This window comes from Rhodotorula graminis, assembly GCF_001329695.1.
Source record: "Rhodotorula graminis WP1 unplaced genomic scaffold RHOBAscaffold_3, whole genome shotgun sequence".
NCBI classification, from domain to species: Eukaryota; Fungi; Basidiomycota; class Microbotryomycetes; order Sporidiobolales; family Sporidiobolaceae; genus Rhodotorula; species Rhodotorula graminis.
This window is the reverse complement of record NW_017264930.1, coordinates 1448094-1465949: the sequence shown is the minus strand read 5'-3', so window position 1 is coordinate 1465949 and position 17856 is coordinate 1448094. Positions and strand designations below refer to the sequence as shown.

The following is a 17856-nucleotide window of genomic DNA, read 5'->3' as shown; positions in this document are numbered from 1 at the left end:
TCATCGGCCGGTTGCCCAGTCAACCGTTGGGGGAGGCACGCCCAGGGGGAGGGCGAGAGAGGGGCAGGGACGCACAGTTGGAGTTCTTCTCCATGTCCTCGAGGATCTGGCTCTGTCCTGCGCCCATGTTGACGGCGGCGCGAGGTTCGACAAAGGGGGAGCGGGCGGTGGGGAGGAGAGGCGAGAGGTGGTGAAGTTCGGGGCGGTCGGCTGGACGCAGGTGCTGCTATTGGGCGTGCTGGTGTGCAGGTGGGCGGGCCTTGCTGCGTGTGAGGTAAGGACGAGGTTCGGCACCTCCTCATCGCTTCGTCGTCGACGCGTCGAGGTCCAGCTTGCCTCCACCGGCTCCTCGCGCCTCTTGCGCAGCTCGCGAGCGCTTGTCGTGGGGGCACAGCAGCCCTGCGCGCCCTCTAGTCCCGCTCACGCGACGTGCTGCCGCTTCGGCGTGCCGCCGTCCTCCTCGCCTCCTCCTCGCGGTGCTCCCGCGAGCTGCTCGACCTGGACACAAGGCTTTCGCGCTGTGCCTCCTCGCGGTTGTCATCTTCGCCAGATTCGCGACGCTTTCGGCGTGCGCCTGCGGCCCTTGCAGCGCTGTACCAGGCTCGGCGCGCTCGCTCCCTCTGCTCCCCTCCTCGCGTTCGTGCTCTGGCGCCGTATCGGCTGCGGTCAAGGCCGAAGACCTCTTCCATAGCCCCCCAGTTGCTCTCGGGTCGCATCTGTTGGCTGCGCGACGCTGAATATCGAGTCTCGCTCGCTCGAGCGACTCGAAGGAGCAGCGACGACTCGCGCAGTCGAGGAGGGCGAGGCTTTGTCGGACGGCGAGCCGGGCTGCGTTCTGCGTCTCTCGTACTCTCGATGGGCGCTCGGGCCAAGATCTCAGGAGGACGATTGGGCTCCACGCAGATCCAGTCGACCGAGAGGAACGGATTGACTCGAGGTACATCTACAGACTGACACGGCGATACGGCCCCCTACTGTACATTTCCTGCACGCTGCGAGACCGATCTAGAGGATGTAGCGGAACGCCAAGTCGTCGATATCGGTCGTGTTGTCCTCCTTGGTCGCCGGGCGAGGCTGAGCCGCCTCGACGCCCTCGGCGGCGAGCCGGTCGCGGCGGCGGTTCTCGCGGCGCGACAGCTCTTGGTAGAGGAACATCGAGGCGATGTAGATACAGTAGAGGGCCTGTGAGAGGGAGCAGAGTGCGTCAGGAGAGTCTCGAGAGGACAGGCTCGAGCGCAGGCGTTCGTCGCCGCTTCGGACCAGAGGGAAGGAGAGAATGGAGGGACGTACGATAATGGCGTTGGTGGCGGTGCGGTAGAGAGGGGCCTCCTTCGTCAGGAAGAGTTGAGGGCCTGCGTGAGATCGAGAACGTCAGGATGAGGTCGAGGAAAGGGAGATTCAGCGACGCACCTGCGATGCAGCCGGCGCAGTAGCCCATGAAGTAGACGACGGACACCATGCTCTTGCGGGTCTGTCGGGCGCGAGTGGGTCAGGAGGAGTGACGGGCGGAACAGGAAGGGCTGGGTCGACTCACGTGCCCCTTGAAGTTGCTCGCGATGAGGCTCATGTTGACGACGTACACCGACGAGTTTGCGGTCGCCATCCAGTCTGCGAGGGACAGGTGAGAGGGGGAGGCAACCGAGGGGGAGAAAGGAAGGACGAGAGGATGGGCGAGAGAGTAGAGTCAGTTTGAGAAGGTCGAGAGTGGGAGAAAGGGGAAGACGCACAGCCAACGACGAGGCCCCACCGGTTGGCGTCGCTGTACGGGAGGGTGCGCATGACGATGACGCCGACGAGAGGGACGAGCGTGAGGGCCATCTGAGTCCAGCCGCGCGAGTTGGGGAACCGCTTGAGGGCGAGCGCGCCGGTCCAGATGCAGATGAGCTGGATGCCCGGCCCTGGCAGGCCGACGAGGATCGTCTTGAACGGGTCGAACTTGAAGCCCTTGATGATGATCGAGCCCATGGTGACGATCGAGGTGACTGCGAGTCGGAGATGCGAGGTGAGCTTGGGAAGGTCTGAGACGAGGAAGAGCGGGACGCACTGCAGACAAGCGTCGCCCAGAGGAAGACGATGTAGAACCGAACGTCGGTCAAGGTGGCCCAGAACTGCGGCCAGGACCATTCAGAGTGCTCGCCCGACTGTGCGAGAGGGAGGGTCAGGACGAGGCGGCCATGCTCGGATCGGGACGGGAAACGAGACGACGCACAGCTCGCTCCGACGCGACACGAAGAGCAGCCACCTCGCGCTCCTCAGGCTTGAGGAACCAGGCCGTCGAGGGCGACTTGGGGACGAAGATGAAGAAGAAGACGCCGCCGACGAGGGTGAGGATCGCGCAAATGATGTACGACAGGCGCCAACCCTTGAGCGCGATGTTGTCGATGGACCCACAGCCGTACAGGAGGAGCGCTCCGACGATCTGCGCGAGCGCGTTGAACGAGACAAAGACGGCGAGGCGGATGGGCTGCTCGCGCTTGCGCCACCAGACGCTGCTCAAGACGATAAAGGCGGGCGCCACGGCTCCCTCGGTGAAGCCAAGCTGCGGGTGAGGGTCTGAGTCAGGCTCGTACGTCACAGGGAGGTCGAGCGGGACGCACCATGATTCGGGTCGCGAGCATTCCAGCGTAGTTGTGCGGCGCGGCTTGAGCGGCGACGACGATGGCCCAGGCGACGATCGAGACGGCGACAAAGGTGCGGATCGGGAGCTTGTGCAGGAGCCACAGGACGACGGGCTCCGAGGCGAGCTGGCCAAAGTCTGCGTGTGCGGGGCGGGACGAGTTGGCGCCGGCGCGAGGAACGTCGGGAGCGAGAGGACGACGCACAGAAGTAGCTGGCGAGGTTTTGGTACTCTTGGCCAACGAGGTTGAGGTCGGTGCGCATGCCGAAGATGGCGGCGTACGACAAGCCGATCTGTTGTCGAGAGGGGCGCAAAGAGAGGGTCAGAGAGCTCGCTTGGCGAGGAGGAAGAGAGAGGGCGGCGCACCTTGTCGAGGTAGTTGAGGAGGACTGCCGTCGGTGACAGTACAGGTTGCGGTCGAACCGAGTGACGATGACGAGGCAGCGAGAAGAGAACGGAGAGTCGGGAGGGAGGGAGGGGAGGGAAGGCAAGGAGACGAGGCGACGTCCTTGTTAGCGGGCAGTCCTCGCCTCGGCGATAGAGACAAGAGAGTGCGCACAGATACTGCGAGAGACAAAGTGTCAGGGTCGGTCGCATCTCGAGGGAAGAGAGGACGAGAGGACGCACATGGCGAAAGCTGGCAGGACGGTCATGTCGATTTTGCGAAGGACGCGACGCTGCAAGGGCTCGGCGAGTCAGTAGCCTGCGCAGGACGACGTCGGGCTCGAGAGAGTGCGAGGAAGACGCACCTCGACGACCGGGTCGATGTCGACGACGGTCGCATTCGGTTCGACCGCGCCGCCGTCGAACTTGCTGTCGCCCTCGATGCTCTTCTCGTCGGTCGAACTCATGGCGCAGGTGGTTCGAGTAGAAGTGGGTGGAGGAGAAGCAAGAGCGTGCGGCGGTGCGAGCGAGGTCGAGGGCGGGCGACGAGCGAGATACGGCCACGAAGCGGGGCCACCTTGGGAGGCAGAGGGAGATGGCCGCGGCGGCGCGCAAGGAGCGCGGGCGAGGTTTCAGTTGGCCGTGTCGGCCAAGCTGAGCGCCCAAGGGGCTGGCCGACTCGCGGCGGATGACAGCGTGCCGCGGCCGGACGAGAGCGTGCGGACGTGGCTCTGGAGCGGGCGAGCTGGGACGGCAGGTGCTGCTGGCGGCGCAGGGGCACCGATTGGCCTGCTGATGCGCAGGGTCCACTGCTGCGAGCATCGAGGCAGGAGCTGGCGGTGGAGGTGAGAGAGGGCCGATTCGCGGTTCGGCCGAGCTCCGCCGTCTCGCCTGCTGTCGCTTGTCCTCGGAAGCGGCCAACGCTTTGGCCGACTGCGACTAGCTAGCATCATGTGGTTCGCCTGTCGCCCGCCGCACGGCCCCGCGTCGAGCGCCTCGTATCGCTCTCGGCTCGCTCCTCCTCCTCCTCCCCCTCCTCAAACCTCGGCTCGCGACCACGACCACCTCGCCCTGCACCCACACGTCTAGCGGCACACCTCCAGCATGCCCTCTGTCGACCACCTCCACCACGCCAACGGCCGCGCCAACGGCCACTCGCACGACGACGAGGTCGACAAGCCCTTCCCCGGCCCCTCTCGAACTCGGCCCAGCCTCCTGCCCAAGCTCGTCCTCAAGCCGTGGCTCGCGACCGCCCCAGCAGGGCTCCTCCTCGAGAACGCGCGCGTCGTCGACCCGCGCTCGGGCGCGCTCCTCGACGGCCTGCACTCGGTCGTCGTCGAGCGGGGCAAGGTCACGCACGTCTACCCGGTCGACGAGCCCGACCTGTTCGCCGAGGAGGCGACCCTCAACAAGGTCGACCTCGCCGGCCGCTACCTGTGCCCCGGCCTCCTCGACGGCCACGTCCACGTCACGGCCGTGCCCGGCGTCAGGACCATCGGCGAGCTCGTGCGCACGCCCGAGGAGCAGGTTCACTACGCGACGACCTACGTCCTCAAGGGCATGCTTGAACGCGGCTTCACGACGGTCCGCGACACCGGCGGGGCGAGCCAGCCGCTCGCAAAGGCCATCGAGGAGGGCCTGCTCGTCGGTCCTCGGCTCTTCCAGTGCGGCAAGGCCATCTCGCAGACCGGTGCGTCCCTCTCTCTCTCTCCTCTCGAGTCTCCTCGAGCCGAACGGGACCTGACATCGAGCGCAACAGGCGGCCACGGCGACTTTATGCCGGCCAAGAGCGGCGGCGAGCCAGGGTGTTGCGGCGGGCACTCGGCGTCGCTCGGGCGCACGGCAGACGGCGTGCCGCAGGTTCTGAAGGCGGTCAGGGAGGAGCTCAAGGCGGGCGCAGACTGTGCGCACCTCTCTCTCTATCTCTTTTCCTTCCTCGGTGGCCCTGCTCTCCTTGCGAGCGCTCTGACCCTCTCTCGCTCGCTCCCTCGCAGTCATCAAGGTCATGGTCGGCGGCGGTGTCGCATCGGCGACTGACGCCATCGAGACGGTGCAGTACTCGTCCGACGAGATCCGCGCCATCACCGACACGTGTCGGCAGATGGGCCGCAAGCACTCGACGGCGCACGCCTACACGGTCGAGGCGATCCGGCACGCCGTCGACAATGGCGTCAAGGGCATCGAGCACGGCAACCTGATCGACAAGGAGACGGCCGAGTAGTGCGTCCTGTTTCTCGCCGTCGCCTTGCCCTCGCCTCGTCCTCGTGGTCGCGGCCTGACTTTGTCTTTCCTCGCCGCAGCCTGGCCGAGAAGGGCATCTTCCTGACGCCCACCCTGTCCTGCTACGGCATAATGGTGCGGCCGCCGTTCGAGGACTTTCTGCCGCCAGATGGCCAGGTCAAGAACAAGGAGGTCATGAAGGACGGCCTGCAAGCGCTCAAGCTCGCAGAAGAAGCCGGCGTCACCGTGTGCTAGTGCGTCCCTCTTCCTCTCTTTCCCTCGACGCCTGTGTCCTGGACTGACTCAGCTTGACGTGCTGCGCAGTGGTTCCGACCTCCTCACCTCGATGCACGCCCTCCAGACCGAGGAGTTCACGGTCCGAGCCGAGATTCTCTCGTCGCCCGCCATCCTGCGGCACGCCACCATCAACGTCGCCAAGATGCTCGGCAAGGAGGGCCTCCTCGGCGAGATCAAACCCGGCGCGTTCGCCGACCTCCTCGTCCTCGACGCCAACCCGCTCGACGACATCACGGTGCTCGACCGGCCCGAGGACCACCTGCTCGCCGTCGTCAAGGACGGTCGCGTCGCCTTCAGCTCTCTCCCCGAGCTCAAGACTGTCGAGGACGAGGCCAAGGCGGACTCGCTGCGGCTCAAGAAGCGCGCGAGGCTCGCGTGAGAGGGCGTCGCTCTCGTAGACACTATTACATCGCATTGCACCCGTTCAGGTCGACGTGCTCGCCTCGCGAGAGCCGCGAGCGCTGTCGAGAGCGACGAGAGCAGACGCAACTTGATGAGAGAGATGTGTCGCCGCCTCGAGCTCGTTACCGCCACGAGCAAGGTCGAGCGAGCTCCGCTATGAACTGCAAAGCGCTCGTGTGCACCCCGCCACGCCCCAAGGACCGCTGAGAACAGCCTCGCTCCTCCCCACCCTCCGCAACAACACCTCGCTCGCCGACTCGACCCACCGCTCGAGGCCAGCTGCAAAAGCGCTCGACCGACTCGTCCATCGTCTCCAAGCACGTCGAGCGCACTACATCCATCAGCGACGCCATGGAGGACGACGCCGGTCCTCCCATCGCCTCGATCGCCCCGTCCTGTGCCCAGCCTCGACACGACCAGGAGACGACGGTGGACATGTCTGGTGCGTTCGCCAGTCTTCCACTCTACCCCCTCCAGTAGACTGACGAGTGGGCGCCTCCGTCCTTCTGCAGAAGCCGGTCGGGCCAAGCGCTCTCGTCGCGACCGTCCTTGCGACAACTGTGCGTCGCCGTGGATCCTCTCAGAGCCTGTCGAGGATCATGACTGACGGCCCTTTGAGATCCTGCAGGCCGTACGCCCATGGCAACGCGACTCGTCCTCCCGCCGGCCTCACTGACCCTCCTCGCCTTCCCCTCTTTCCCTCCTCGTCGGCTCCGCAGGTCGGGCCAAGCACCAGTGCACCATCCCTGTTCGCGGCGAGCCCTGCAAAACGTGCAAGTCGCGGTCCAAGCCCTGCACGTTCGACGCGCCGCCGACCATGCGCGTCCGCAAGCCCAAGGCGGTCGACCCGGCGTTCGTTCCTGTCGATCAAGGACCTCATCGCGCCCGCCGAGACGACTCGACGTCGATGCACGATACTTCGCCACGGCTCGGCAGCGAGGCCCGACGACGAGATTCGGCGGGCTTGGCCCGGGCGCCGAGCCAGGCGCGCACGTCCGCGGTGCGTCGCCATCTTCTCCTCACACTTTCCCCCGAGCGTTCCCTGACACCGCCTCCTCCACAGTCGAGCGACTCGATCGTCTATACGCGACCTTCCACCACCCTGTCGTCGGTCCTGTCCCTCGTCCGCAACTTTGTCGAGCAGCCGCCGAGCCTGCTCGCGGGTCACGGCCAGCCGCCGCCGTCCGGTCCCTTCCTGTCGCCCGGTGGTGGTCGAGCCGAGCTCCACTATATCTCAGCGCACGCGTTCAGCGACCTGACTTTCTCGGTCGCCGAGGAGCACGTCGCGGCGTACCCAGGCGATGTCGGCTTTCGTCAGGTCTCTGCCGACCCAGTTCTACCGGCCTTCTTCGTCCAGACGCCGAGCCTCATGTACGGTACGACGGCGCCGTCCGGCCGACAGCTGTACGAGGCGGCATGCGCCGTTCTCGCTCCCGGCGCGCCTCAGCAACTTGTCGAGATGTGCGTCCCGCCCGTTCCCTCTCTCCTCGCCCGGTCCCGCCATCCTGTATACCGTGTCTGATGACCTTGGCTCGTGCGTACAGCTTCATCAGCCAGACGCAGCCTGCCCTGCCCATCCTCGACCTGCAGTCGTTCCCGTCGAGCGACCCGGCGGCGGCAGCTCAAGCAGGCGTCTCGTACGGCCTCCTCACGAGCCTTCTCGCCCACTCGACCTGCTATGTACGTCCCTCTCAGTCTTGGACAGGCCGTCGAGCATCTCTGACCCCTCTTTTGTTTGCCTCGAGCAGGTCCACGAGATCCGCCCCGCGCACAAGCACCTCTGGCGACAAGTTCTCCTGTCGCTCGAGGACGAGTACCGCAAGCCCACCCTACAGACCTTGCAGCAGGCGCTCGTCGTGCTCGCCAGTCGGCCGCCGCTCAACTTGGCGCAGAACCACCTGGCGATGGGTCGAGTCCGTCCCATTCTCGCGCTCGAAGGTCCTCGCGACGTTCCGCTACTGACTCACTTGCCGTCGCCACAGCTCTCAAGTGCCGCACAGATCCTTGGCCTGCATCTTGACCCGACACAATGGCGCATTCCTCGCGACGAGCGTGTCCTGCGCAAGCGGCTCTGGTGGACCGTCTTGATCACCGACAAGTGGCGCGCACTGTGGTTCGGCCGGCCGAGCAAGTGCGTCACACACTCTCTCCCTCTCTCTCTCTCCTACCTGTACCTCCTGAGCGAGGCCGTACTGACTAATGTCGGCCTGCAGCATCTCGCGCGACAGCTGGAACGTGTCACTCCCGACCCTCGACGACCTCGACGCGACGCCCGACTCGCTCTCGGCACAATCCTTCATCGCCTCGTGCAAGCTTACGGTCATCGTCGAGTGCGTCCGACCTCCCGATACTCCCTCCAGCCGCCTGTACCGACATTTTCCCGTTCTCGCCCGCAGCACGGTCCTGTCCGAGTTCTTCACGGTCCGCTCCCTCGCCTCGCCGCGCCCTCCTGCGGCACGTCTCGAGTCAATTGCGCGTGTTGGGCATGACCTGTCGTCGCTCGAGCAAGATCTGCCGCCAGCGCTGCGACGCCTCCCGAGCAGCGACTCTGCGCCTGCCCCGAGCGGTGTCCGTGCGTCGGCCCTCTCCTCCTCTTTCCCCTGTCCAGCACCGAACCAGACCCTGACCTTCGTACCCATACCAGGCTCGTTCCAGCTTTGCAAGCTCGGCCTCGAGATGTCCCTCCTCCGGCTCGCGACGGGCGCCTTGCGCAGGCCGTCGGCGCAGCAGCTCATCTCGACGTCGCGCACGGCCCTCGGTCTTGCGCAGACACTTGTCGAGTTCCTCGAGAACCTCAACACGGCCGACTTTGGCACGTACTGGGCGCCGTGTGCGTCCTCCTCCCCTCCTCTTCTTCCCCTCTGCCTTGCCTGCCTCGGCGAGAGCTCACGGTCCTTCTCCCTTGCCGCAGACTGTTCCTTCATCATCTCGGCAGCAGCGGCGCTCCTCGTCCGCACCGCCTTGACGGCGTCGACGCTCGACCCGACGACGAGGACCGCCTCGGGCGTCTTCTTCACCCGGCTCGTCGTCTGCCTTACGTCGAGCCACCACGCCGCAAAGTGGGACGTCGCCTCGCTCGCCCTCGACCGCATCGCGACGCTGCTGCGCTCCCTCAACGGCGAGTTGCCCGAGCTCGTACCGCTCCTTCAGCTCTTCGGCCCGCCAAATCACGCCAGCACAGGTGCGCCCGCTCTTTCACACGTTATCTCTACCTTCTGTGTGCAACTGCCCTGACCTTTCCTCGCGTCTGCAGGACCGCCGGCGCCGCCGCCGCCGCCTCCTGCCGCAAATGCCGCAAGTTCACGCTCGGGCCCTCCTTCGATCGACCCTCTCTCGGTTCCCCCGCCGCCGGCGCTCCTCCTCTCTCCCTCTGCACCTTCACCTTCTCCCGCGACCGCCAACGACGTCCCTCGTGCGCCCCTATCCGCAGCCATGCCGCCCGCAGCACCACCCGCACCTGTCGATCAGTCGTCGCCCGCCCTCGACGCCTTCTGGTGGATGACGACCGAGATCCTCTCGCTCCCCGACCACCTCGGCGCGCCCTTGCCCGACATCTTCGACGGCTGGCCAACTTTTACCGACCACGACCATGGCGAGCCGGTCCTCGGCGTCGACGGCTTGGGAGGAGAAAGCCGGGGCGAGGCGGCATCGGCGGCCGGCGAGGGCATGCTGTTCGACCTGCGCAGCTTTCTCGAGGGACCGAGTGCCGGTGTGCAGCTGTCGGGAGAAGGCGGGGCGGCAGTAGCTGACGCAGCTGGCAATGGAGCGTGACTCTCTGATTGAGAAGGTCGACAAGCTTTCCGAGCGAGCGTTCGAGAGGGACGAGCACTCGCAGACAGACGAGGATCTACTAGTAATGCACTGCTGCGTGAGGACTGACTGATTTACAATCGAGAGGACAGGAGAGAGAGTACAAGAGAGAGGTGCGAGAAGAAGAGAGGTGCGACCGCTCGAGGCGACTCTAGACGGCGAGAGCGCGCATCTGCGGCTGCGGCGTCGCGTAGCCGCTCTGGAGGCCGCTGTCGACCTTGTGCATGTAGACGAGGAGGTCGAGGAGGCGGTACGAGTAGGCTGCGATGAGGGGCGCGAGCGTGAGCCTCGGCTCGTCGGAACCCTTAGGCGCTTCGACGGGCCAGAGGGAGAGTCGACGCACCGTACTCGTTGTCGTAGAAGCAGATGATCTTCCAGCATCGGTCGTTCAGGCGCGTTGTCGCGGCGACGTCGACGAGGCAAGACTCTTTGCGGCCGACAAAGTCGTGCGAGACGAGCTCCTCATCGACGACCGCGATGACGTCGCTTAGCGGCGCGATCGACCACTTGCGGCGACCGGCCGCCGCCTCGCGCAAAGGGAAGAGGAGCTCCTCCTTCGTCGCGGCGGGACGCTCGAGGGTGACGGTGAGGTCGACGAGGCTGACGTTGTTGACCGGGACCCGGACGCTGATGCCTGTTCGCGGACGAGAGAGCGACGTAAGTAATGTTCGACGACAGGGAGAGTAGCGGTCGAGGTAATCGTCGACGAGGCAGAGAAGACGAGAGAGAAAGAGGAGGACGACGTACCGGTGAACTTGCCCGCCAGCTCCGGAAGGACGAGCGCGACCGCCTTTGACGCGCCGGTGCTCGTCGGGATGATGTTCTGCCCGACGCCGCGACCTGTGGGCGAGGGCGAGGGTCAGTCTCTGTCGCGGAGGAGGAGGAGGGAGAGCCTCGAGCGCGGGAGAGGCCCGTGCGAGGGAGAGCCACGCACCGAGGCGAACGCTCTTCTTGCTGTAGCCGTCAAGGACGGGTTGCGACGACGTGGAGGCGTGGATCGTAGTCATCATGCCGGTCTCGATGCCGAACGCGTCGTTGAGGACCTTGGCGAGGGGTGCGAGGCAGTTGGTCTGCGGGCGACGACGTCAGGGCCTTTCCTCTTCGACAGCGGGCGTGGCGAGAGAGAGACGCACAGTGCAGCTCGCGTTGGATACGACCTTCATCTCGGGACGGTACTCCTTGCGGTTGACGCCGACGACCTGTTGGTCCAAAGAGGGGTCAGTGCGGGCGCGAGAATTGGACGACGGCGGGGCCAGGGCGCACGATCGTCTTGGTCTCGGTGTCCCTGTGTGCGAGATATGAGTCAGGCGTGGCTCGGGGAGAGAGAGGGAGGAAGAGCGAGAGCAACGGGACGCACTTGGCCGGAGCGCTCATGACGACCTTTTTGGCGCCGGCCTCGAGGTGCTGGCTGGCGAGCGCGGTCGTGAGAAGCTTGCCCGTGCAGTCGGCGATGTACTCGGCGCCGACGCTCGCCCAGTCGAGCTTGAGCGGGTCACGCTCACTGAAGAGCTGGATGCGCCGACCGCGCCAGACGAGGCAGTTGGCGGCCTCGTCGACGGTCAGGTCGGCCGCGTTGGGCAGGCAGCCGTGCGTAGAGTCGTAGTGGATCGAGTAGAGGAGCGTCTGCAGGGAAGGAACGGCGAGAGGAGGAATGGCGAGAGCGTCGAGGGAGAGGGTCAGTGCGGGCTCTGCAAATCGGCGCTGCGTCGTTCTCGCCGCTCGTAGGGCGAGCCCTGACGACAGGAGGACGCACCTTGAGGTTGGGCGCTGTGTGGTTGATGGCGACGACTGCGATTCGAAGTTAAGAAGGTCAGCTCGTCGCATTCTCGGCCGGCATCAAACGAGAGGGACGGCGGCGGCGCACCTTCGAGGTCGTCGCGCACGAGCGAGGCACGGAAGACGGCGCGGCCTGCGAAAGAGAGACGCAGTCAGCGACCGTGACGGGAGCCAGAGAGCGGACCGCGGAAAGGTGGGCTCGTGCACGCACCGATGCGCCCCATGCCGCTGATGCCGACGGCGGTGCGGTTCTGGATGCTGGGCATGGCTTGAAGGTCGTTCGATTGAGGAGCAAGGAGCTGCGCGAGCGAGCGGGTGAGAGACGAACGACACGCTGTGTCGCCGCCGGGCGAGGACGGGTCGACGGCAGCACTGATCGGGCGAACGTGGGGGAGGCGGCTTCCGACGTCCGACGCTCAGCGCCAAACACCTCCGGGTGAACTCTCGCCCAATCGAGGCATCGTATTGCCGCTCCTCCCACCGGCACGGAAGCGCGCATCCTCCTCCACGTCGACCAAGTCCGCACTTTTGCCGAGCTTCCTCTCTGTCCCGCACAGGGCCGGATAGCTCGAGCAGCAACTTGAGATTACAATGACAGAGGAGAAGGGAAGGCTGTACAGGACCCGCTCGACCGACGCTCAGCTCCAGCTCCACCAGCTCGCACCGACCCTCTGCGCCTCGCTGTCGCCTGACGGCGCACGCGCTCTGCCCGTCGCCGCGCGACCCTCGGCTTTCCCCACCTGCGCATTCGGCACACCTGACGCGCCTCCCGCGCCTGCTGCGCCCGTACTCGCGCTCAGGGCCTGCAGCGCGCCCCTCGCACTCCCCGCTGCGCCGGCTCCTGCGCCTGCTCGGACGACCGCCGCGAGCGAGTCGTGCTCGCCGTCGAGGTCGTGCGCGAGCGAGGTCGTCGTCGCGGCGCGGTACTGCGACAGCGAGGTGGCGAACGCGGTCGCGCTGGCTGCGGCGGTCGACGTGCGGCGGTGCTGGAACGGGCGAGAGGAGGAGGGCGACGTCGACGGCGAGGAGGAGGCTGAGGCCGAAGCGATGCCGAGGCCGTCCAGCGTCGACGCAGGGGACGAGAGGGAGGGTGAGAGCGTTGCCGAGGCGCGAATGTTGCCGGCGCGAGACGGCGAAGGCGTAAAGAAGGTGGACGAGGAGGGATAAGGGGAGGCGAGTGACGACGCGATCGTGGCCGGGCTTGGCGCCGCCATCTGGAACGGCGCCGAGCGACGGCGACTCGTGGGTGTGCGAGGCGCAGAGGTGGGTCTGCTTGCGGATCTGGGCGTGGGCGCGTCGCCGGCGAGAGGCGATCCGGGGATGGACGTGCTGGAGCCGCCGCTCGGCGACGGCGCGGCGCCGTGCTCCTCGACGAGCGAGTACAGCGCCGTGCGAGGCCCGGACGAGCCGACTGAGGGCGGCGCCTGCTCGACCGGCGGCTCGTCGACCCCTGCGCCGTCGAGCCGTTTGCCCGCTTCGACCTCGGCCCCACACGCCTCTCGCCCCGCTAGCCGACCCAGCAAGTCCTGCGCCGCACTCGACGAGCGCCGAACAGGCTGCGGCGCGCCCCAAACCGGCGGGCTCGACAGCTCCTGCTCAAACCTGCTCCCGCTCGTCTCCGCTCCCTCGCCCTCGCCGCCCTCCTCGTCCAGGCCGGCGAGGAAGCCCGACCCTGCACCGGTGGCCGTCGCGTACAGCGTCCTCGGCCGCTCTGCGCGGTCCTGCCGCCCGACGACCGGGCCCTCGCGCGCCGTGCGCCGGTCCGCGCCCGCCCCGACGCTCGGGCCCGCCTGCGCCCCGCCCGACGTACGCGCCCAGCGCTCGGTCGCGCTCTCGAGCTGCGAGAGCCTGTCGCCGGCGCGATCGGCCGCGTCGACGCCGCTGCGGAGCTCGAGCTCTGCGCGTGAGTCGGCGCTGACGAGGTGCGGCGGGCGGGCGACGGCGTCGGACGAGAGGAGGCGCGAGAGGGACGAGTGGAGGGCGGTGGACGAGGCGAGGATCGAGGTCGAGGTCGAGAGGAGGGAGCCCGTGAGGCGCAGGAGGTGGTTCAGGGGATCGTCCGAGTCGCTCGTCGGGTCCGAGTCGTCGCCGTCGCCGTCGTCTGCGGCGGGTGCGGACGGCGGGCGAGGGCGAGGGGTGCGGGATCGGCGGGCCGAGGGAGAGGGAGGAGGGATCGAGGACCGCGTCGCCGTCTCGTAAGGCGGCGGCGGGGTCGTGAGCGACTCGGCGAGCGCGCTCGCGGTCGAGAGGCGCTTGTGCGGCACTTTGACGAGGCCGCGCTTGCGGGGCGTGGTGAGGCGAGGTACCGGATGCGAGTCGTCGTGTGCGCTGCTGCTGCACTTGAGCGTGTCGATGGCGAGGTTGCTCGGGTCGGCCTCGGTCGAAGTGGCCGGGTTCATCTGGTCGACCGACGCCTCGAGCGGCTGCGCCGGGTGCGGCACTTGGTGCTGTGCAGGTCTGGAGCGAGCTGCGCGAGGCAGGGAGCGCCCTTGTGCGGTGGTCGAGGCGTGAGAGGCCTGCGAGGAGGACGACGGCGATGAGCGATGAGGGGAGTGTGGGGCGGGCTCGAGAGAACGGGGCGCACCTGCACAAGGCTGGCGGTTGTGGCGTGCTGCTGCAAGGTCGACAGCAGAGGTGCGCTGGTCGCAGAGGGCGTGCGAGGAAAGCGAGTGACGGCAGCAGAACTCGAGGTGCGTGCCCGTGGCCGAGCGACGGACGGCAGCTCCCTCTCGGCGGGACCCGCGGCTCAGGGTTCGACTCGCTTGCAGCGACACGCTCAGTACGGCTTGAACCTCCCTCCTCGTCCACCCCTCCCACCGCTGCTGCCGCCCCTGCCCCCGCCTCGTCCTCCTCCTCCTCCTGGGCCGCTCCGCATCCTGTCGACTCGCCGCTTGTCCTCCTCGAACCGCGTCTTGAGGTTGGCCAGCTCTGCGTGGGAGAGGTGCGCCTAGTCAGTCGCCGTAGAGAGAGAGACAAAAGAGAGCGAGGGACGCACCTTTGCGGCGGCTGTCGGCCTTGTTGAACCGGTAGAAGCCCTCGCCGACAATCTTCTTGATGCCAGCGTCGCGCCGCAGGTCCTCGTCCCCCTTGGTCGCGCCGCGCTTCTTGCCCGCCACCTTGACGCTGACGCCGCCGTACCCTTGCACGGTCGGCTCGACGCCCGTCGGGAGCAGGCTGCGGCCGTGCTTGCCGCCGCGACTGACGGTCGTCCACTCGCCCTCGTCGAGCTCGTCCGGGTTGTAGCTCGGGTCGGCCATGCGCGCCTGCAGCGCCGCATGCCGCGCGAGCGCCTCGGCCGCGCTGCCCTCCTTGGGCTTGTCGCCGAGCGCCGCCGCCGCGCCGCCGGCCTTGCCCGTGCGGCGCGCCTGCTTGGCCAGCTTCTTGGCCTCGCGCGCCGCGAGCTCTCGCTGCGCCTGGGCCCGCTCGGCGCTGTACCCGATCGGGAGGCTCGCGGCGCGCCGGGCGTCGAACGTGCGCATCCACGCGTCGACGTGCGACGTGACGAGCGAGCGCGGCGGGCGCGCGAGCGTGTGCCGCGCGCGCGAGGCCGACAGGAACGAGGGGGCGGCGGGGAGGGTGAGGGGCGTCGAGGCGTCGTAGGGAGCGGGAGGGAACGTCGGGGCGGAGGTAAAGGTCGCGATGGCCGAGGTGGAAGACGACGAGGTCGGGTGGGCCGCCATCGAGTCGGCGACGGCGGACGGGTCGAACAGGGGCAGGTACGCCTCCTCGGCGTCGCTGTCGGCCGCCTCGAGCTCCTTCTGCAGCACGCCGACGACGGCGGTACCCTCGGCGTCCGTCTCGGGCGGCGGCAGCATGCGCACCTCGCGCACCTTGACCGCCGCGTCGTCCCCCCAGACCTTGCCCAGCGCCGCCTTGAGGCCCTTGGCCGTCGCGCCGTGCGGGAAGCCCGTCACGAAGAGCTGCGTGCCCGGTGCTGGTGCTGCCGCGTCGTCGTCGGTCGGATCGTCGTTGTGGTGAACGCGGGCGAAGAGGTGCACCTTGCCGCCGCTGAGCGGGAGGGCGTAGAAGCCCGAGCGCAGCGCTATGGGCCGCGCTTGGGGTTGCTGAGCGGGCTGAGTCGGCAGGCGAGCCATCTCGAGAGCTGGCGAGGGAGGTGGAGAGCGAGGCGAAGTAGAAGCTCGGACGAGATGAGGATGGGGAGCTAGCCGGATTCCGCGGAGCTGTCGTCGCGCTTGCACAGAGCTCTCTCTCAGCGAGGTACTGTCCGCGTCGTGCCCGAGAGCTCAAGCAGGCGCTCGCGCTCGCACGTCGCTGCCGACGAGCGGCATGTCGAGCTGCTCTCGGACCTCGCTCGCTCTTGCTCTCGCTCGCTCTCCACGACGCGCCGGGTGCTAGCTGATCAGACATCGTTTATGAGCCCCGCTGCTGCTACCGTGCCGAAAGGGGGGGAGGTGAGGGTAAAGATTGGGAGAGAGAATGAGAGAGAGATGCAGAGGCCGCCGCCCGTCTACTTGAGCGCCTTCATGACGGCCTGGGTGAAGTCGGTCGTCGAGTTCTTGCCGCCCATGTCCGGGGTGCGGATCTGCGTGACGAGGGGTAGACGAGAGTCAGTTGTGGGTCGAGAGAGAGAGAGGAGGCGAGGGAGAGAGGGCGCACCTTGCCCGCCTCGATGACGCCGTACGTGGCCGCGGCGATGTTGTTGGCGTGCGCGTCGAGGCCGAGGTGGCGGAGCTGTGTGTCCCGAAACGATACGGCAAACCGTCAGGTGACTGGCTCGAGCGAGTCTCGAGACGGAAAGGGCGAGTGCGAGGGACGCACCATCATCGCCGCCGAGAGGAGCATCGCGCTCGGGTTGGCGACGTCCTGGCCTGCGGGCAGTGCGGCGAGCTCGTCAGGAACCCGTCATCGACAGGGAGAGACTGAGAGAGGGACAGAGGGACGCACCCTCGATGTCCTTCGCGACGTGACGGCTGCGCGCGAGAGGGAGAGAGCGTCAGGTCGTTCGTCACGTCCGCGACGATCTCAACCGCATCGTCGGACGCTCAAGCGACCGACGATGAGGGCACGCCAGGCGCGAAAAAGCGAAAGAGGACGCACCAGCCGGGCTCAAAGAGGGCGTACTCGCGGCCGATGTTGGCGCCGGGGACGATACCCGGGCCGCCGACGAGCGCCGCGCCGATGTTGGACACGATCGAGCCGTACAGGTTGGGCATGACCATGACGTCGAACTGCTGCGGGCGGTTGACGAGCTGCATCGACGTGTTGTCGACGCTGCGAGGAGGGGAGGGACGGCGAGGGAGGTCAGGACGAGGTGCGGAGCAAACAGGCTGTGCGCTCGGCGACGCACATCATGTCGGAGAAGGTGATGCCTGAGTCCTTGTACTCCTCGGCGACGCGGCGGCACGTGTTGAGGAAGAGGCCGTCGCCGAGCTTCATGATGTTGGCCTTGTGAACGGCCGTGACGTGCTTGCGGCCGTTCTTGATGGCAAAGTCGAACGCAAAGCGCGCGATGCGCTCCGTCTTGTGGCGCGTCATGATCTTGAGCGACTCGACGACGCCGGGCGACGACTGGTGCTCGAGGCCCGAGTACTCGCCCTCGGTGTTCTCGCGGATGATGGCAAAGTCGACGTCGCGGTGGCGGGTTGGGAACCCGGGCACCGACTTGCACAGGACGACCGACGCGTAGATGTCGAGCTGCTGGCGCATGGCGACGTTCCACGACGTGTGCCCCGAGCGCTCGACCGGAGTGTAGAGGATGCCTGCGGGGGCGGTGCGGCGGGTCAGCCTCGACGTGCTCGGCGTCTCGGGTGCACGGAACGACGGGAGAGAGTGAACGTACCCTTGAGGCCGACCTTGTTCCTCCGGAGCGAGTCCATCGAGCGCTTGAAGAGGGCCGCATCCTCGGTCGTGTCGCCCGAGACGTTGAACTTCTCAAACTCGACCGGGACGTTGGCGTGCTGTGTGTCGACGAGTCAGTGCCGGGGCCTGAGCGCTTGCTGCGGGAGAGAGAGGGCGCACCTCGAAGATCTCCTCGACCGACTGGGTAATCTCCTTGCCAACGCCGTCACCGGGGATGAGGGTGACCTGTGGGGAGAGCTCGTCAGTGCCTCGTCGTGCAGGAACGAGACTGGAGAAGCGCGAGGGCGCACCGAGTAGACGCCGCCGTACTGCGAGCGAGAGAGGGCGACGAGGCGAGGAGGGGAGGGGAGAAGAGGTCAGCGGTCGGTCGCCTGTGTGGGCTGCTGGAAGGCGCAGAGTGGACGAGGTTGTGCGCACCTTAGTGGGGACGACCGGGGTGGGCCTCGAGATGTTGACGCCGAGCGTGGTCGCGGTGCGCGCCTGGCCAGCCTACTGGTGACTTAATTTTGCATATTGACACCCGGATCCGA

General features: G+C 67.2%; 5 protein-coding genes across 5 annotated transcripts in view; 1 reads left to right on the top strand and 4 right to left on the bottom strand.

The window, feature by feature from the left end:
* Positions 1-149, bottom strand: part of RHOBADRAFT_64678 (uncharacterized protein) — a 1858-nt gene extending 1709 nt beyond the window's left edge. Inside the window, exon 1 of the mRNA XM_018418548.1 lies at positions 76-149. Coding sequence (XP_018273257.1) covers positions 76-127 — 52 coding nt within the window. The 5' untranslated portion in view covers positions 128-149. The remainder of the gene's footprint in view (positions 1-75) is intronic.
* Positions 150-1204: 1055 nt separating this feature from the next.
* On the bottom strand, positions 1205-2904 carry RHOBADRAFT_12624 (uncharacterized protein; the record flags this gene model as incomplete). Its single annotated transcript, XM_018412098.1, has 7 exons — positions 1205-1471; positions 1535-1608; positions 1728-1982; positions 2045-2141; positions 2210-2539; positions 2598-2755; positions 2823-2904. Coding segments are annotated over 7 exons (1263 nt in total), but the record flags the coding sequence as incomplete, so codon positions are not given.
* Positions 2905-4105: 1201 nt separating this feature from the next.
* On the top strand, positions 4106-5949 carry RHOBADRAFT_52146 (uncharacterized protein; the record flags this gene model as incomplete). The annotated part of the gene is made up of 5 exons (XM_018416190.1): positions 4106-4691; positions 4761-4904; positions 4996-5221; positions 5302-5475; positions 5546-5949. The coding sequence occupies 5 exons, from the start codon at positions 4106-4108 to the stop codon at positions 5895-5897; spliced, it is 1482 nt and encodes a 493-aa protein (XP_018273255.1). The 3' UTR covers positions 5898-5949.
* A 3179-nt stretch (positions 5950-9128) lies between these two features.
* On the bottom strand, positions 9129-11772 carry RHOBADRAFT_31424 (uncharacterized protein; the record flags this gene model as incomplete). Its single annotated transcript, XM_018412970.1, has 10 exons — positions 9129-9155; positions 9963-9991; positions 10074-10364; positions 10478-10570; positions 10665-10800; positions 10864-10929; positions 11111-11353; positions 11484-11518; positions 11595-11639; positions 11718-11772. The coding sequence occupies 10 exons, from the start codon at positions 11770-11772 to the stop codon at positions 9129-9131; spliced, it is 1020 nt and encodes a 339-aa protein (XP_018273254.1).
* Positions 11773-15858: 4086 nt separating this feature from the next.
* Positions 15859-17856, bottom strand: part of RHOBADRAFT_34699 (uncharacterized protein) — a 2435-nt gene continuing 437 nt past the window's right edge. Inside the window, exons 2-11 of the mRNA XM_018413219.1 lie at positions 17744-17815; positions 17617-17634; positions 17486-17551; positions 17307-17424; positions 16815-17226; positions 16565-16738; positions 16412-16437; positions 16286-16335; positions 16124-16198; positions 15859-16049 (exon numbers count right to left, since the gene is read on the bottom strand). Of these exons, the coding sequence (XP_018273253.1) occupies positions 15975-16049; positions 16124-16198; positions 16286-16335; positions 16412-16437; positions 16565-16738; positions 16815-17226; positions 17307-17424; positions 17486-17551; positions 17617-17634; positions 17744-17815 (1086 nt within the window). The 3' untranslated portion in view covers positions 15859-15974. The remainder of the gene's footprint in view (positions 16050-16123; positions 16199-16285; positions 16336-16411; positions 16438-16564; positions 16739-16814; positions 17227-17306; positions 17425-17485; positions 17552-17616; positions 17635-17743; positions 17816-17856) is intronic.